Source organism: Henckelia pumila, chromosome 3 (assembly GCF_033568475.1).
Source record: "Henckelia pumila isolate YLH828 chromosome 3, ASM3356847v2, whole genome shotgun sequence".
NCBI lineage: Eukaryota > Viridiplantae > Streptophyta > Magnoliopsida > Lamiales > Gesneriaceae > Henckelia > Henckelia pumila.
Window position 1 is genome coordinate 59700977 of NC_133122.1, and position 19569 is coordinate 59720545.

The 19569-nt window shown below is 31.7% G+C and overlaps 2 protein-coding genes across 4 annotated transcripts; one reads left to right on the top strand and one right to left on the bottom strand.

Annotated features, from left to right (window-relative positions):
• Window positions 1-3990: 3990 nt before the first annotated feature.
• Window positions 3991-6067, bottom strand: LOC140891774 (uncharacterized). Of its 3 annotated transcripts, XM_073300411.1 has the most exons (3): window positions 5825-6028; window positions 4612-4834; window positions 3991-4236 (listed from the first exon to the last, which is right to left on the bottom strand). In XM_073300411.1, exons 1-3 carry the CDS (start codon window positions 5844-5846, stop codon window positions 4149-4151), a joined length of 333 nt encoding a protein of 110 aa, XP_073156512.1. In that variant the 5' UTR covers window positions 5847-6028; the 3' UTR covers window positions 3991-4148. The 3 variants fall into 3 exon arrangements, 1 of the variants encoding a protein (XP_073156512.1); XR_012152602.1 differs by having other exon boundaries at window positions 3991-4834; window positions 5767-6067; XR_012152603.1 differs by lacking the exon at window positions 5825-6028 and having other exon boundaries at window positions 4324-5756.
• Window positions 6068-15628: 9561 nt separating this feature from the next.
• Window positions 15629-19194, top strand: LOC140887148 (protein TRANSPORT INHIBITOR RESPONSE 1-like). The gene is made up of 3 exons (XM_073294214.1): window positions 15629-16188; window positions 17373-17865; window positions 18142-19194. Exons 1-3 carry the CDS (start codon window positions 15734-15736, stop codon window positions 18937-18939), a joined length of 1746 nt encoding a protein of 581 aa, XP_073150315.1. The 5' UTR covers window positions 15629-15733; the 3' UTR covers window positions 18940-19194.
• The last annotated feature ends 375 nt before the right edge of the window (window positions 19195-19569 follow it).

The following is a 19569-nucleotide window of genomic DNA, read 5'->3' on the forward strand; positions in this document are numbered from 1 at the left end:
AAAAACTAATTCACCTTTTTCTTAAATTATTGGATATATATATATATAGAGAATGACTGTTCACCGTTGCTTATTTTTTTAGATTTTGTTTATTTTTTTGTTGGATTGCATCAATTACTTTGATTAGGGTGTACCCAACACTAGCTTAGGGGTAGTTCGCTATGAGACTTTTTGCTCGTGTTATTTATGATTGAAATTTTATTTAAAAAAATTTAAAAAATCTTTTTTTTAAGCATTTTCAAACAATGTTTATATATGGTATCAAATTTTTTGATATTGAAAAAATTATATCGTTGTCGTATTGAATTTCGGTATGATAGTATCATACCAGTCTTCGATTTGCACAAACCACAAAAAAAAAAAAAAAAAGCTCAGTTTGTTAAATGAAAACGAGGGTTGAAGTGGTCTTGCTTTTTGGAAATTAAATACAATTATTTTTAAAATTGGTCAATTTGAATATTTGATCACCTTAGTTTTCTTATTTTATTTATAATTTCATTACTTAAAAATATTATATTTTTTATTCATAAATATTGTTTCGATTCCGATCTCTCTTTTGAAAACCACACGTCCAAAAATAAGATAAATTTATTTGATTTTTTTTAAATATTAAAAATTAATGCATGGTATGGTTTGTCATTTGTGGGATATATGATATATCTCCGTCGGTGCGCCAAGTTGCTATAATTTATCATTATACACAATAATAAAATCGAAGCATATAATTAAGGGAAAATTGTTTTTTTAATCACGTATGTTTGTCACTTTGCGATTTTGGTCTTTTATATTTTAAGATTTCAGTTTTAGTCTGTTATCTTTATTTTTTTTTTGCAATTTTAATCTTTTTTTGATGTGCCACCAATGCAATACTAATGTGGAGCTGATGTGTACAGTGTCACATAAGCATTTTCGAATAAAAAAAGACTGAAGTTGCCAAAATTGAAACATGTAGGACTAAAATTGTAATAAAAAAAACATAGGGGATCGAAATCGCAAAGTAACAAACATAAAAGATCAAAATTGCAATTTTCCCTATAATTAAACATATGAGCAACAAAATCCAGACAAATTCAATAAAGAATTTTAAGTCGTTTTTCTCATGAGCTACGAAAGTAGCTTTTGCAATTTTTAGCAAATTTTTTCTTATATATATATATAGTCTCAATCAATTAACATATTTGTGTAATTAGTATTTATCAAGGTGATGTCGCATACGCTAATTAATGGTATATATGGATCTATATATTTTTATTTTAAATTCAATTGATTTGATCAAAGATCAGCGTGAGCATCGCTCTAGTATATATCTAGATACAGCATAGACCCAATTAAACTGAGGAGTAGGGTCCCAAATTAATGATTGCATCGTTAAGGGTCATGCATATTGGTTTAGAATACAGTACTGATCCATGAATGGAGTACTACTTCAAATTAGGAGATATGAGGGCCGGACATCCGGCTCTCACATGGCCGGCGCATACTCCATGAATGAATATTGTTAATTATTTTGATGCACAATGAAATTGTTTGTCCCAAAGTACCAATTACGTTTGATGCATTAATTAATATGTCAGAAGAAGCTGCTCTATTGTGTGTATTAGGTAAAATTTCGGACTAATGCGAGCAATAGCTTGAAAAACTAGAGAGAATCGAATCCCGATCATTTTGTCAATCGCTCAAAAAGCTATTTCCAGCGCCGACAGAGTTTTGTAAATATACACCACAACTTTAACTGTTTGATCTGTACGTAGAAAATTGTATGTGAAAAAGACAAAACACCGTATGTGTTTCATTGCAATAATATATGCATGTGTTTTCCTGACATGACACGAACACTAGCTAGCTCCATTTCACAAATCATTCATATTTCACCCATTCATCATCATCATCATCATCATCATCATCAGTACTCCATCAATTCAACTGCATTTATTTCAGTTCCCAATTAATTACATTGTTTGCAAAATTTTGAATTAATGGGTCTCTCAGCAAGTACATTAATCTTGCTGTTAAGCTTGGCATTATTATCAATATCTGCGTTTGGAAAGAATCTGCCTGTTTCTGCTGTCTCTGCTGCGCCATCTTCGTTAACAGCTGGTACTTCAGGTTCTGAATTCTCTGACGCGGCGGCGCCGCCGGATATCTCTCCACTTCTGCCTTCAGTACCTGGTGGTGGTGGCTCTGGCCTTTCTCCGACCGAATCCTCGCTGCCCATTATTCCTTCTAATCCCGGTCCCGGCGGGGCGCTTTCACCAGGCCCTAGCGCGCCGATGGGGATGAAGCCGGAGTCTTCTTCTACGGGGTTGAGTGTGCCGGCAGGGGTTCTTAGGTTCGATTCTCATCTGGGTTTGTGTTTGGTGCTACTGTTTATGCATTAATTAGGCATATATTTATTATATAAAATAATGCATTCAATTTAATTTGTTTTGTGTGGCAAAATGGGCTAATTGCATTCACATCCCCTGTGAAAAGTCTAAAATACATAAAACTCTTTAAGAAATATTAATAGACTAATGAATTCCTCAATTTTTTAAAATGTAGCACATTTCACCCCTATGTTATACAAACTCGGGCACATTTATACCCTCTCATAGGGGTTTTTATGCTAATTTTTTTAAAACATATGGTCTAACATGCTATTAATTTTACACAAGGTGTTTTATGTTTTTTAGACTTTTCACAAGGGGTGTGAATGCAATTAGCCCGTGGTAAAATTGTTTTGTTATATCATTTAATTTGTTTGTTCTCATGTCGGGAAGATGGAGTATTAATTGTTAGTGAGAATTGAATTATTTAGAAAGAAAAAAGTAAAAAAAATAAAAAAAATAATAACAATCATGGCATTTTCAATTTACGATAATTTAATTTTTTAGAAAGAAAAAAGTAAAAAATAATAACAAACAAAAAACCATGTGAGTTTTAAACAAAAATTGTAGAGAGATGATGTAAAAATTTATTTGGATAAACGATTATATTTGAATAATGAGATAAAAGAGATAAGTATGTTGCATAAAATATAAATATAATTTATAGTCATTTTTTATATAACTTATAAAAGATGTGATAATTTAAGGGTAAAATGACATGAAATTCCGATGTGATTTGACACACAAAAAACGATTAATATTCGAAGTAAAACTATTATATAATAGTGTGTGTATATATATATATATGTATATTGTATAATAATGCCTCCAAAGTATTGTGCATTAATTAATAACTATTCTTGTTTAACCATGAACGCAAGTTCCAGCTTTCAGTTTAATATTCTTAATGGAATTTGGAAGCTATTGGTATGGAATGGAAATGAGCGAATTAATTAATGTATACGTTGAATTACACATGGTTTATTATATTCTCGTTGGATGCGGTTGCTCACGTGGAATGTTGACCTTTTGACTCATTTATAGTAAAGTGACAAGTGATTTTCAAAAAAATAATAATCATAATGTGATAAAGTGGTTTTGGATATAATTGTACAATGACCTATTAGATATTTGATACGATTATTCTTTTTGTAAAAGTTACTCCAATCATTTGACACTTGCAAGATAATTCTTGATTCTTGTGTTGTAGAATAATTGAAATTCGTTAAACTTATAGTTATCGCGTGGAATAATAGTTTTCTTTCTTTCTAAATATTTCATTTCTCGCAATCGACAATGGAGAAAAAACTTAAGAAACCAAGAGTTTTCTAGCCCAACTCAAATAATGGGCCTCCATTGCGTTAAACTTTTAGTTATCGTGTGGATAGTGGATACGCACAAACAGGCCCATAAAACTGTATTTATTATTTGTTTTTAGAAAACATGTAATTGAGGGCTTGTAACTAATCTCGAATCAAGCCCACAAGCTGGAAATGGAGGGGTTTTCAGATTTGAAATCCAATTGTAAAACATCCTCTCCATTTCAAAAAAGAAAATGTGTAATTAGCAAAAATACCAAAATGTAGAATAAATCACTAAGTTGCATTCGATAACAGAGACTATGTAAACATAATATATGGTCTATTAGCAACATGACTAATTCTTGCATTATTATTGAATTATAGTTGACACAGTACAAGATAATACGAAGTTAACCATATTAGAGTAAAATTTATCAACTCGAACAATAAGATGCAGAATGTGACAGTCCTAGGTTCCACATCAGAGAGGAGCTGCAAGGGGAGGTCCATAAGGATGAGGTCCACCGAAACAGCAACTCAACAGCCAACAACAGCTGAGACATGATAAGCTGCAAAATCAAACTCAAAGTCGTTAAGACCAGAAGAAACGTATCATGCGAGGCAAGATACAGGGGAATCAATGGATAAGAAAAAACCAGGTTTCTCAATCGTAACACATGGAAGCCAGAAACAAGTGACAACTCCATATGATAATTTGAGACAGGACATGTAGCACGCCTTCCTCTGAAGCTTATCACAATCATTAAATGATTAAAACTAATGTCTGAAAGTTAGATCAGTACCATCATTAATAAAAAAAGATCGAATCAAGATATGTGCACGCGCATAGGTACATTGTGGACGGTAGCCATTCCTGATAATGTATCCACACAAAAAAAGGGTTCGTACATCCAATGATGCTAACAATTCACAAATTTGCTTACCATGAAGTAATGATGTTGCAAAGTCCATCAAAGCATCCACCAAAGAAACCCCAGCCCGGTCCTCCAGGTCCAGAACCCCAGCCCGGCCCTCCAGGTCCAGCATCCCAGCCTGGTCCCCCAGGTCCAGGTCCCCAGCCAGGTCCTCCAGGTCCCGGTCCCCAGTCAGGTCCTCCAGGCCCCGGTCCCCCAGGTCCCGGTCCCCAGCCTGATCCAGGAGGTCCCCCTGGTCCCATTGCCCAATCTCAATCAAGTTTGTTATTAACAAGTTGTAGATTGAACATACAGAGTGATATTGATAGAGACTCAAGACAAAGTATAGTTCAGAAAGAAAACAATTTCAAGCAGCCAAACAACTTTCTCAACAACCTCATAATGCTAAACGTTAGAGTTTAGTGGGCATATATAAGAAACCAATGGGAAGAGTGTAATTAGTATTAGCTGGGAAATAATAGTGCAATCTACGACAACTGACTGATAACTATAAACCTTTCAGTCAAGCTTCACCCAAACCTAACATTCTTAGGATCTGCATTTCTCCAAAACCAAACATTCAAACAGTATCACTCTATGGTAAAAACCTGTGAAATAAATGTGCAGAGAGTATATACCAATTTATATAAAAAGTGGCACTATAACACAATATTAACCTAACAATGCAATTAAGATCATGCCACTGTGTTACTATTAAAAGCAAGAGTAAGAAAAATGTCACTCTTGACGTAATTCTCCAATAATCTCCAAAGGAAGTTCAGCTCGAGTCTTATCCATTTGTTCAAATCAAAATTTTGAGCGCAAAACAATTCCTTCTAGCCAGGCGAGGATCAGGTGTCATAGAGGTTATCAAATTCAAAAATTTCAACACCAACAAATCTAGTGAATTGAGACATGACCGTTATTTCAGAAAGAATGGGATCTACAGATTGAGTCACAACACTTTCGGAAAAAATAATTGTCCCCAAATTGAGCCGAAAATCACAACAATTCGAAAACCATGAATCTCAAATCATAAGTTGATTCGAACACAACTCCGTCAAAAAGTAAATATCGGTGACTGTAACGTCAAAAAGCTACTTTTTTTTTCCACATTTCATAAAACATCAAACAGAATAAAAAAAACCAATCACAATTTCCACACGCAAATGAACTAAAACTGGCCTCAGATTAGCATATTGGCACATTCACCATAGCCACAACGACCCCACGGAAAAAGTACCGTGGATGCGCAGTAAGGTCATCGTAGATTCTGCCAATAATCATGTCATCACCGGCGTAGATTAAATTCAATCCAATTAAAAATAATCAGCAGGAGTTTCCGTAAACACTCAACGCTGACAAATTATTAACTCAAGATTGCGCGAGAAGAATTAGGGCAGGCAGCAAACGATCGGTATTTGTTTTTCACAAAGGTTTTGAGATTTAAGGTTTCGTGGAACTACGGGATCTTCAAAGGACACGGCAAAATTGGGCTGGGGAATGGAAGAGAGCCCATCTTGTCTGAAAATTCGGCCCATAAAACATTTTTGCATTTATCACTTCGTATTAATAATATTTTAAAAACCATTTACTTATTAAAAAATTTTAGTCTACATTTTTTGTTATCACAATTCACAAGGATGTTAACCACAATTTTCGGGTTTATAAGCAACTTATCACAAAAGAGCATAATCATATTATAAATAAAAAGTATATTTAAGGGCAAATTTGAAATTTTCACCAAGGATATGTTGTATGAAAATTAAAATACAAAGTAAAGAATTAGAAAAATACATAATTTGTTCAAATAACATGGTAATTTGTCCCAAAAAAATATTATAAAAAATAAAACTAGGCGTGTTTATAGACAGCTTCGACGTAAGTACGAGTAAAAACTTTAGTAAAAGTAATGATGTATAGTATTTTTATTTTTCAACGTATGCATATAGTCTTCTTTAACTTTTTGGACCATAGTGCAGCTTTTTTTTATCAAGGGGTCCAATTGTTTTAAAGTTATCTATACTAGTGATGAGATTGAACTCAATGATTGAATTAAGGGCGGTGGATTTTGATTTAGGACCACTCTATTGCCTAATGAAAAGATTAAAAAAAAAAAAAGTATTTATTTCTATAAAAGAAAAAGATTTTAAAAAAAATATTTAGGCCCACCATCATTACCCATCAAACTTTCTACTACAACTCATCGTACCAAGTTAAATTGCTCCACTTTTCCTCACGAGCTAATTCTTTAATTTTATGTATGTATTTTTATTGTTGGCTTAATTGAGTCTGAACTTTCGAAACCCGATTCTAAACTTAAATTCTTGATGTCAGGTAGATTATACGTCAGTCAATATACATCCACACAGCATATGTTTTTATAGTTAGTGATATATCAATGTTGATTATCTTATTACAAATCATCATGAAATTACCTGGAACTAACGCAAGTACTTCTTTTGATTTTGGGAATATTCAATGCATGCATGCCACGCATTTGATTAATATGACAAAGTTTACTCACATTGGGTTTTTTTTTCCCACATTGAACATTGTTTTTTGAGTGTGAAACATGTTTGGTTACCCAATATGGTGTCATATATCTTAGGCAAAAGCTTATCCAAATTCTAGCTCAAGATTTTGATATTTGAGTTTGATTCCCACTTTCTAGCTATATTTATATTTTTTAAAATATAATATAATATAAAATAAAATAAAAACATATTGGTTTCATATTTATTGATCACATGGACTTTAATGAAATAAGGCATGTTAATAGATAGATAGTATATCATAAAATCTAAGAGAAAGGTTTGTATTTAGTTGACATTTTCCCATGCGTACGTACAAATCACTCCAAATAAAGACAAAGAAGATACATTCAATTTTGCATGAAATCTAACTATCTTCTTTGTCCGATGATTTTATCCATAATTCAGGTCTATTCATTGTGAGAGCTGTTTAATAAAGTTGAATTTAGGTTTTTTAGGTTGAAAAGTGTGAAAAGACAACGGTCAATGATTCTCTCAAGTCACGCACATATGAATAGATTTTACCCCCCAAAAAAATTCTCTAATACTAAATTGAATTATAAGATATAATCGACTTTGTGTTTGTAGTAATTGTTCGGATCAGATCATTTCTCCAGAATCGTAGTTCTCTCAAATGCTATCTGAAAGAACTGGAAAATCGTAAAAACATATATAATTTGATTAATAGATATATTCTTAATATAAAATGAAGATGAGCCAATTAGACGGTGAAGGGATGCAAGCTTTTGAAAAGTTAGGCACTAAATGTGAAAACTGAAGGATTAAGTGAGAAAAATAGGGATGGTTTGGCAAAAAGTTATCGGGTCCAAGGGCGGCAGTGGGCGGATTCAAGGCCAGGGCCCATTTATCTTTCCATTTCTACTATTGGGCCCCCACTGAATTTTGAATTCTTGACTTTATATATACATATTTATATCTTCCACCTTTTGCAGAAGCACTTCTTGGATTTATTATGTGCATGCTGATGCTATCCCCTTTTTGACTCTTACAAACTTTTCTCTCTCTTTTATATAAATAAATAAATAATAATGAATGGTTGGATTTATTATAAGAATTAGGCTGAAAATGAAATTGAACGAAATTCTTAGTTTTTTTACCGTAATTATTGCAAAAATTACATGATTAAAGCTATCTCGTGGGTAAAGGTATATTAAGCAAAATACTTAAAAATTATTGATTAGCATGCATATCCCCTTTACGCATTTTGCATTTTTTAGAACTTTTTCTAAAAACAATATTATTTCACAGAACTCTTACATTTAATTTTTACCCTACTTATTGCAAAAAATTACCTGATTCCGTGCAAAAATCCCTCAAAGCTATCAAAATTATTGAAGGCTATAATTGATTGCCAACTAGAGAGATGCTTCGATTAGTACACTTCGATCCGTTCTAAATACTAGTAAATATATGTACACGATGCGTGCATATAAATTAAAATTTTGTCGTGTATAACAAACTTTTATATGAAATCTAATAAGAATTGAGTAATTTTATATTTTATTTTTAAATTTTTTTATTAATTTTTATTATTTATTTTATTTAAAAAGAATTATGATAGTTATGGGCAAAGGTATTTTGGAGACAAAAAATGATATGACATAACATACTAAAAGTACGTAATTACTATGTAGGCCTCAAACTTAATAATATAGAAGAGATATACCGCATCATTAAATGAATTAACTATTTTCAACACTTTTTTTCTTATTAAATTTAAAATTTCTTATTAAAATTTACTTTTTCGATGTTTTTTTTTTGCCTATGTGAAAACACACGTATGCTAAATATATGAGATGCATGTAATATTTGATAACATTTTTACTTAATACACGCATGCTTACAGTTACACATATGATCTATCTATAATATTAAGTGAGAGACTATAATTAATTTATTGTATTATAATTTGGTCTCCACAAAACATCAATTCTATCTATAATACACACATGTAAGTACGCGAGTCAAGTAATATTATAGTGTATAAGTACGAGTATCAATCCACAGAAATTGATTTATGACAAAATTACCTCAAATATTATTATTTAGTTAATTAAGATGATATGGTGAATAAATTAATGAACGAGAAAAATATGATAAAAAAGGCAAATTAAATAAATTAAGTTCAGAAAATAAATAAATGATTGTTAGGATCTCGGTTCACTATCCCTTAATCTTCTTTAATGATTGAATTTCAATTCTCAAGTCATGCTTCTGGCATAATTCTCTAATCCATCAATATATTATGTTGACTATATTAATCTAATTGTCAAATTGCAATAACCAAGTGTTCTTGTGTTATTTAACAATTTATTATATTACTCTATCATGTTATAAAATCACCTTTCGATGTCAATTAGAACGTATACAATTAATTCGAAGTTGATCAATCTCCAAAGATTCAATAAACACAATAATATAATCAAGAATGCATAAAAAACCAAATTCAATCTTAAAAAAAAAAATCAAAACATAGTTTTGAGGGTAGGATCCCCTAAATCCGAACAAAATAAAGGAGAACACAGAAAACTAGTGTTTGCGGTTATTGTTCTTTTTCGAGTTCTTCACGCGGTGTCCTTCTTCTCATATTCCTGTCTTGGCTTGATGACCGCCTCTCTCTATCTGATCCGCCGTCCAAAGATCTCTCTAAGGGTACTTTTCTATTCTTTTTATATATATGTCCTTAAAAGTTCGTCAAATAAAGCCCATAAATCAAGACTTTAAAATTTCAAAACTGTATTTTTTTTTCTTTTTTCGCGCAGCTCGCGCCTAGGCGCCTCAAAATTTTTCCCAGGGCACGGGTGCGCCCTTCCCTGCGCTGCCCCTCTTTTATCGTCGGCGCTAGGACGCCCACTATTCTGCCTAGGCGAAAAATGTTCTGTCCGGATATTCGTTTTATATCATTCCAATCTCCGATTTCCATATTTTTTCCTACATAAAGTTTTAAATATATGAGTAGAGACCATAAAGCTAAAAAAATCGAATTTTGAACATAAATATGAAATACTAAAAAATCTATGCCTATAATATAATAAATATTGAACTCATTTTCATGCAAATAATATATCAAATATTAAACTCATTTTCATGCAAATTCCGACTTCTGTCAGATGACCCTTTTCTTAATCCCCTTATTTATACAAGAAAATAAAATTAGAATAAAATAAATCAACAATATTTATATAGGACTGTTACGTCAAATCGTCAATTATTCATTAATAAGTACTTCACTGTATTTCTTGCCAAGAAAATGAGAGATGCATTAATACCGACAATTGATGTGTTATATCATTTATTGATTTCAAGAATTAAATTTTAAATGTACGTGCAATAAATCAAAGTGTGCAATGCACGTACGAGAAGATAATCATGTTGTCACCTATGATGTGTAGTATGCCAAATGATCTCTATTTAAAATCTTTAATTAATTATAAGTTTCACCAATTTAGAAAATTTAGTCTTGGACGTGTTTCTTATTTAATGCGCCGGTTTGTCTATTTTGCCTCCAATGAGTGTAAAAATTAAGAAATCATTGATTACATTGTTTCCTTCAAACTATTTTCATTTTGTTTAACAAGATCTATTTACATATTTAACATATATGACATCATACAAGATTAAAGAGGCATTTAATGTCTATCAAGAAACAAAAGTTATAATCAATTACAATGTCGTGATTAAAAATTATGTGATAGCTCGGACCTCATGGTCCAGTAACTCGAGGTGCATGGTAATCCCGTCGTTTTCTTATAATTAAATTCAATGATTTGATTGATGTATGATAAATAATTAATGATTTGATTGATGTAAAATTATAATTAATAGATGGATAAATAATATGATGAGAATAACGTAGGATTAGAAAGGATAAATTTGTACATGTATTATTAATAATGGTACCAAACATAGCCTAATAATGTAACGAACTGTGATGTATGGGAGTGAAACATGTGCATTTGATCTATGATTGCAGGATTGAGAATTTGTTGTTATATATGTCAAAGATTATAATTGGCGCTGAGCTATTTTTATTTCAAATTGCGTGTATAAATTGGAAGCATGTTTCGATAATTATACCGACCATATTATATATTAGTTGCCCCCACAAGCATGATTTGGTGTAAATACTAGCACGTCAACATATAATTTAGACAAATAGTTACTAACATTTTTCTTTTTAAAAATAACGTCGATTCGTATATAAAATTTCACTTACGACATACTCTTAATTTACACACGTATATATATATATATTTGATATTTTGTGTACGTGGTGGTGTTGTTTTTTTTTTTTTTAGATATGTACATGTTGTTAAACACCACAAGATGTTCATGTGAATATTGTTGAAACATTTATTAATGCATTTCACAATAAGCGTCCGGTTTATATCTCCACACATAGATTAAAAAATATATATATATATATAAATCAATTCAGGCTTTTATGAAGAGGACCCCATCATTAAGGTTTTGATTAAATAATTAAAAGTTCTTAGGTTGAGCAAGTTTAGTTGAACTCCACCTTTTGAGCAGTTATTACAAGGTAATTAATTAGCGTTAATTTAATATACTTGCATTTAACTTTCCAATCACGTGTTCATGTTTTTTTTTTCTTTTTTCAAAATGAGTGGCTACAAGCTGGAATTTAACACTGCACAATTGGACTGTGATTTAAGTAAGTGATGATTATTAGTTCAATTTAAAGCGAACCACCCTTTGTTTGTCGTTTACTGGATTGTCATGTTAGGTAACATAAATAAATTAATAAACTAATTTGAAATCCATTTTGAATCAAATTTTGTGGGATGAATCACATATCAAACTTAAATTATAAAAAATATTATTTTTGTATATCAAATATATTAATTTTCAGAAAAATATGTATATATTGAACCGTCTTATAAATATAAATATGTGAGATTGTCTCACAAGAGACATATTAATTATTAATAAATTAACTTACTTGCATGTACACATTAATTATTTTGTTTATTATATATATATATATAAATTCAGTAAATAACTACACATACTTGAGGAAATTTACAATTGTTGAAACATGAAAATTTAATTAATTGTCTAGTCATAATTTTGATCTCGAACCTCTCCTTTTACGTGACATTCTTATAATGGTTGGAGGACAAAATTGTAGTATTCAATATTCGGAGTTTAATACAAATGACAATATTAATAAATGGGAACAAAAAAAATTATTTCATTGTCACTGTTTCATATTTTATATAATTAATCAAATAGTTTCAATAATGATTCTATATGCAATCTTGTAAAATGATTATGGAGTAATATACGCCAAAGTCCAAGCCAATGCCACTCTCAAGAGAGATTCCTGGGGAGCCATGCGTGGGCATATCAATCAAATCTAATTATTTAATTTTATTTTACATGATTCTCGAATAATTCTCAATGTTCAAATAAATTAATTATAAAACCCGAACTATTCATAAACAATCAATTTTCGTGCATTACAACTCACCACACTGTATATTGCTGTAGATTGGAAAACACACACACACACACACAAAGTGCCTAAATGTATATACTTTTTAAATAAAATTATATAGAAGATAAAAATTTAAATATATACGTATAAATTTAACGTAAAATTAACATGTCACATTTGGACGGATGATTTTGAATCTAAGGATTTCAAAATAACAAATTCACTTCTTTGTCATAGAGTAGACCCAGTATTTGACATTAATGAAGTTCAAATATATATTCAACTAGTTATATTTTTGAATAATTGTTATGGATATCGAATCGATCTCAATACGAAGTAATTTTAAATATTTATTTCAAAGTTACGTCCAATCATAACTCTCAAAGTTACAAAATTAACAACGATATCTTTCCATTATAATATGTTTTATGTTACATAGCTATGTAAAAAATTATCCTCCAAACAATGATCAAATTCATATCATACACACTTGTCTGGCAATATGTTGGAGTTTATTTTAAGCTTGATTTGAGGGTTCAATATTAATTTAAGTAAAATTTTTGTTTTTGTGGATTCGAGTTTTTTTTAATAAATAATTTATTAAAGATTTGGAAAATTGAAGAGAGAGGGAGAGAAGTATCAGCTTTAGACAAATGTAAAAGGGACAGCTCTTTGGAGTCCATACTCAGACTGTGCCAACCCATGATACCATGTCCCTATCATTGTTCTGACAATATTACCCTTCATTTACTCCGATGAGGGAATTTAATGACTTATTATTGTAAAGGGTAATTCCGTCATTAACACCTCCAAAATTAATTATACAACTCCAGTAGTTGCATCTGCAGAATCAAGTTGTTTCAGTTCAAGCCCAGCGTAGGGACACAAACAGGCCACAACCTTTTATATTTTATTATAGAATAAAATTTATTTTGGTAGTCAAACTATTGGTAAAATGTCAAATTGATATATGAACTATTGAAAATAATTTAATTGGTACATAATCAACTTATAAAGTCAATTTTACCCTTCACCTACATTATTTTAAATTCTAATATTTTTGTTAAATTGAAATAGTACACAATTTATTTTTAAAAATTATTTTATTAATACAATTATAAACATAAATTTATATTTATTTAAATTTTATATTATAGAAACATACACATACACATATATATATATATATAACAATTGATAAATTATATATTTAAAAATAATATATATTAAAAATATATAATAAAAGATATATATTTTTCTGTTTATCTATATTATAATATTATTCTTTATATTAATGAAATTAAAAATTATATATATGTGTGTCTTTCATTTATAGTCTATAAATTTTACGTTGAATATTTTTTCATATAATGATATATAATATTATTTTTATAGTATAGTAATTAGTAAATATGAATTTATATTTATAATTATAATTAACATAATAATTTAAAAGACAAAAATATGTATGTAGTTCAATTAATCAATTTAATAACAATATTCAATTTAAAATCAATTCAAGTAAATGACAAAATTGACTTTTGATTTTGATTATATACCAATTAAACCATTTTCAATAGTTTATGTACTAATTTGACATTTTATCAATAGTTCATGTACTAAAATAATTTTTACTCATTTATTATATATATATATATTTAAAAAAATCAAATTAAACTATTTTTTTTTAAATATTTGATACAATTTTTTTTATTAAAAAACTAGTACTTTATTATTAAATCACACTATTATATGATTATGTTTGACATCCTAAAAAATAAGTTTTCGCGGTATTCAAAACATAACAAATTTTTTCCTTACTTTTATTTGATTAATATATATATATATATATATATATATATTGTAAAAATTCAGTATACTTATTTAGAAGTACGCTTTATATCGAAATTTAAATATAAGTTCATTATTTTTGTATATTACCACTGTATTATGAAAACATATAATGCGTTCAAAAAGAGGGAAATAATATATATATATATATATATTATAGTATCATCTCAATTTTTTTTAAAAAAAATCTCAGACGAAAATTAATAGTTTAGCTTAAACCTGGATTAGTTTAAAAAATCAATAAAAAGATTTGTCATTTTGGCTGACCAAAATTGAAATTGCAAAGCATTTCATCTTGACATTAAAGATGATGCTACCCTAAAGCGTAAGATATAATGGAAAAAAACATACTTAAATTAATATGAAAACTCTAATTTATTTTTTACTCAAAGAAACTCCTATTTTTTTTTAAAAAAAATTTAATATATTTATATATATTTTATGTACGAGATTATTAATAATATTACTCAATCGTAATTTTGTGTGTGTATATATGTATATATATTCAAATACTAAATTAATAAATAATTTATATGTTTTTTTGGTATATTTCAAAAATCTATCCATTAATGGAATCAAATTAAACTGATTTTCAGAATAATAATTGGGAGACACATATTTTTTGTACATTTCGATTATGATTGTTGATATGCATCTCATGGTTAATTTACAGTACAAATATAATAACAAACACCACTTTAGTTTGCCAATTGACCTTCTAAAAATTATTTTTAAAAATACTTTATTATAAATAAATATTTGGATTAAACAAATTATGATAACTTAAAAATATCGATATTTTTTATTATATAATTTTTTTAAATGTTCTAGTTATAAAAGACATGATAAGATCCTTGTCACATATAATAAATTTTGTATAATTATTTAAGTCTTTAAAAATATCAAGATAACACTTCCAATAATAAATCAGAGTGCTTATTTTTATTTTTTGGAAAAAAAAGAACCTAAATAAAGTATATTTATAGAAAATAAATTTAAGTAAGGGGTGTGTAAGGGTAACAACGAAAATTTATGGTGGCAAGCTGCCTATAAAATCCAACGGTCAAAGAAATTACATACGTGTGAAGCCGCTCACACGCGTGAATTGGAACCCTAGTTAAATGGTAACCTGACCCGCAGGTTAAATACTTTAGAACGAAAACCTTATCTTCTTCTACAATTGGCCTCCCAATCCATTTCCACCTCACAGTAGACCCTCTTCTTCTTCCTCTTTCTCTTACTACAAAGCTCTGCATAGACCTGAAGTTACCATTTTGCCCTTCCCATGGCGTACTCTTTCCCGGAGGAGGTTCTGGAGCACGTATTCTCGTTCCTGAACACCGACAGAGATCGGAACGCGGTTTCGTTGGTGTGCAAGTCGTGGTACGAGATCGAGCGGTGGTGTCGCCGCCGTATTTTCATAGGGAACTGCTACGCCGTAGCTCCGGATGTGGTGATCCGGAGGTTTCCGGAGGTCAGAGCGCTGGAGATGAAGGGGAAGCCGCATTTCGCGGATTTCAACCTTGTGCCGGAGGGTTGGGGTGCGTACTTCTATCCTTGGGTGGCGGCGATGTCTGTGGCCTATCCGTTTCTCGAGGAGATCAAGCTGAAGCGTATGGTGGTGACGGATGACTGTTTGGAGCTGATCTCGAAATCGTTTAAGAATTTCAAAGTCTTGGTGCTCTCGTCGTGTGAGGGGTTTTCGACTGACGGTCTCGCTTCGATTGCAGCTAGCTGCAGGTGATTTATTTGGGGAATGAAGTGTTCATTTATTGTTTTCGGTCTTACTCTGTTTATTGCCTGATGGAGCAGCGAGTTAGAGCTGTTGATTTTGAGTGATATTAAGGTGAAAAGGTGAATAAAGTTTGGATTTTTGAGCTCTGTTGAGCTAAAGTTTTTTACTTTCCTGCTGTGTCGTTGAGGTGAATTTGCGATTTCTACGTTTCATGGAGCTAAGAGGCGGTTTTGCCCCTTCTTTTGCTACGTTCGGTTATGGACTTGCTACTCATTTTACTGTTCGCTTTACTTGAATGTAGACCACGGTGTTACTTTTGGACATTTTATTCCCTCTTTACCCCGGGGATTGTCTGAGAAAGATCTGAATCTCTCTGTATGGTTTGTTCTCTGGCTTTATATTAGCAATTTCTTGACAGAATCTCCTATGGATTGAAGTTCTCTGCTGCTGGAAAAACATTCTTTTATAACAAACTTATTATACTCATGGATCTTGCTATCGTTTGTGTACCAGTTTGTTTTTCACGTCGTAGAATAACGTGTTTTATTTTCATCTGAAATATTTTGACTTGTATAGTTCGTTGGTGGACTATCTGTTCTTTTCATAATTGAGCAGACGTCTTCTCCTGCAATGTCTGAGTGATGCTGAATTAGAAAGCTTTTTCTTTGGTTTCTCTATAGCTTTTACTCATTAAGTGGGATTTGATTGGATATAACTCTATGGTTCTATAATTATTGTTCGGGATAGAAAAACTAAATCAGTTTTTTTTTTAAAAAAAATCTTAGATCCCACAGAAGAAGGCAAGAAGCACAATGCTTTTTTTTACCTGGTTTGTGGTTGCAGGAAATGGTGAAGGAAATAATTTTGCAACATATTATTTTCCTTCTCATATTTTTTTGACTTGTGCTCCAAGCTTTACGTGGTTGTGGTTCTGTTCAGTTCTCATTGCATCCTTTCCTAATTTTTGGTAAATTGGTTGTGCATATTGGGAGGATTTCAGCAAATCTCTTGAAATAATAGCTCTTGCATTCCGTGGAATTACAGAATTCACGAATTTCTCATCTTGAAAACTGCTAGTTATATTTATTGCAACATCTCGACTTTTTTCCGGTGTTGAATGACCTTGGGTCTAATAAATTACTGTGCTTGTAGTCTTCCAGTTTTGATTCCTTATGTTGCCACATTGCAGAAATCTCAGTGAACTTGATCTGAGGGAAAGCGAAGTAGAGGACCCGAGTGGACATTGGCTCAGTCATTTTCCTAAAAACTGCACCTCACTGGTGTCTCTTAACATGTCTTGCTTACACTCTGAGGTTAATTTCTCCACCTTGGAGCGTTTGGTTGCACGGTCACCTAATCTAAAGACACTACGGTTGAATCGTGCTGTAGCCCTTGAGAAGCTTCCCAATCTACTTCGCCACGCTCCTCAATTGGTTGAATTGGGCACGGGCGTCTATTCAGCTGAAATACGGTCTGATGTCTTTTGCAACTTGAGAGAGGCATTTTCCTCTTGTAAGAATATTAAAGGCTTGTCTGGATTTTGGGATGTGGTACCAGCTTATCTCCCAGCTATATATTCCACCTGCTCTGGAATAACAACTCTGAATTTAAGTTATGCAACAGTTCAAAGTTCTGATCTTCTCAAGCTTGTCAGCCATTGCCGAAATTTAAGGCGTCTATGGGTATGTAAAATTCTACTTGCTTTCTATCATGCTATGCTATTAGTAAGCTTTAATGCGCAATAGTGAATCTTAAATGATTAAATTTTTAGTTGTGTTGGTAGAAAGGGGAAACACAGATGAATGTACATCGGTGGTTGCCATAATTTGAATCAGTAGCTGAATATGAATGCTTTCAAGCTTTTGTAATCTCAATTGCTAGAGGCCATTTGTTTTTACAATTTGAAAATTTATTTGCATTACGGACATTGAATCTTGAATTTATTTGTCCATGCACAGGTTCTGGATTACATTGAAGACAGTGGCCTTGATGCCCTTGCCTCATCTTGCAAGGATTTGCAGGAACTTCGGGTGTTCCCTTCAGATCCTTTTGGGGGAGAACCTAATGTATCTTTGACAGAAAAGGGGCTTGTCTCTGTCTCCGAAGGCTGCCCGAAGCTTCAATCTGTTCTTTACTTCTGTCGCCAGATGTCGAATGCTGCATTAGTTGCTATAGCAAGAAATCGTCCCAAGATGATACGCTTCCGATTGTGTATAATCGAGCCTCAAACTCCTGATTACTTGACCCATGAACCCCTTGATACCGGTTTTGGAGCCATTGTGGAAAACTGCAAGGAATTGCGACGCCTTTCCATGTCCGGCCTCCTTACAGATCGAGTTTTCGAATATATTGGAACCCATGCCAAGAAATTAGAGATGCTTTCTATAGCTTTTGCTGGGGAGAGTGACTTGGGCCTCCATCATATATTGTCAGGGTGTGACAGCCTCCGGAAACTGGAGATCCGAGACTGTCCATTTGGGGACAAGGCACTTTTGGCCAATGCCTCCAAGCTGGAGACAATGCGATCCCTTTGGATGTCTTCTTGCTTGGTGAGTTTTGGAGCGTGCAAGCTTCTAGGTCAAAAGATGCCAAAGCTCAATGTCGAAGTTATAGATGAAAGAGGTCCCCCTGATTCAAGACCCGAAACCAGCCCTGTCGAGAAACTCTACATATACCGGACTGTTGCCGGAAGAAGATTCGACATGCCTGGTTTCGTTTGGACAATGGACCTTCATTCAGAGTCGGGGTTCTCTTGATCGACGAAGCTTCGAAAAAAGGCATTTCTTTGGTACGAGCGAGCAAGCAGGAACATGCAAAATCGTCTGCTAGCCATCGCATTCACTAGTTTACTAATAAATTCTTAGAGTTTGCTTAATTTGTCTCTACCTTCATCTATGTACACTACGGGCAGACTTGTGCTATCTTCGGGTACACTGATTTACATTTGTTTAGGACAAAATCTGTTGTAATTTTTATTGGGTTTTCATCAATCTATCTTATTTAATTATATAAAGTGGTGTTTTTTTCGTTGAAGATTAGCTTAAGGTAATTTTAGTAAATTCCGACATTTTTCAACTTAGAATTTGACTAAAAAGACTAGGAGAAAATGGCCGACTTGCCCATGTGATTGATACTGAATGAGAAGAGTTCTGGGTGGGTAGATGTTGGCTATTATTTTGCTAAATTTTCACAAAGTACACACACAAAAACACACATATTATATAATAAATTAATTACGACAAAATTTTCTGGCTTCGCACAACACCTGAAGACCACTTTGGTCCAGACCAGGGTTTACCAGCGAGTAATTGCACATTTTTAGATTTTAAAGAGGCATAAAGGTAATTGAATGAATCTCTACGATAATTATATTACTAATAACCACA

Coding starts and splice junctions, on each gene's coding strand:
- LOC140891774 (XM_073300411.1), bottom strand. CDS start 5,846: ATGACCTTACTGCGCATCCACG. Junction 4,835..5,824: donor GACCTTACTGCGCATCCACG/GTACTTTTTCCG, acceptor CAATGGGACCAG/GGGGACCTCCTGGATCAGGC. Junction 4,237..4,611: donor TGCAACATCATTACTTCATG/GTAAGCAAATTT, acceptor TTGATTTTGCAG/CTTATCATGTCTCAGCTGTT.
- LOC140887148 (XM_073294214.1), top strand. CDS start 15,734: ATGGCGTACTCTTTCCCGGAGGAGGTTCTGGAGCACGTATTCTCGTTC. Junction 16,189..17,372: donor TCGATTGCAGCTAGCTGCAG/GTGATTTATTTG, acceptor GCCACATTGCAG/AAATCTCAGTGAACTTGATC. Junction 17,866..18,141: donor GAAATTTAAGGCGTCTATGG/GTATGTAAAATT, acceptor GTCCATGCACAG/GTTCTGGATTACATTGAAGA.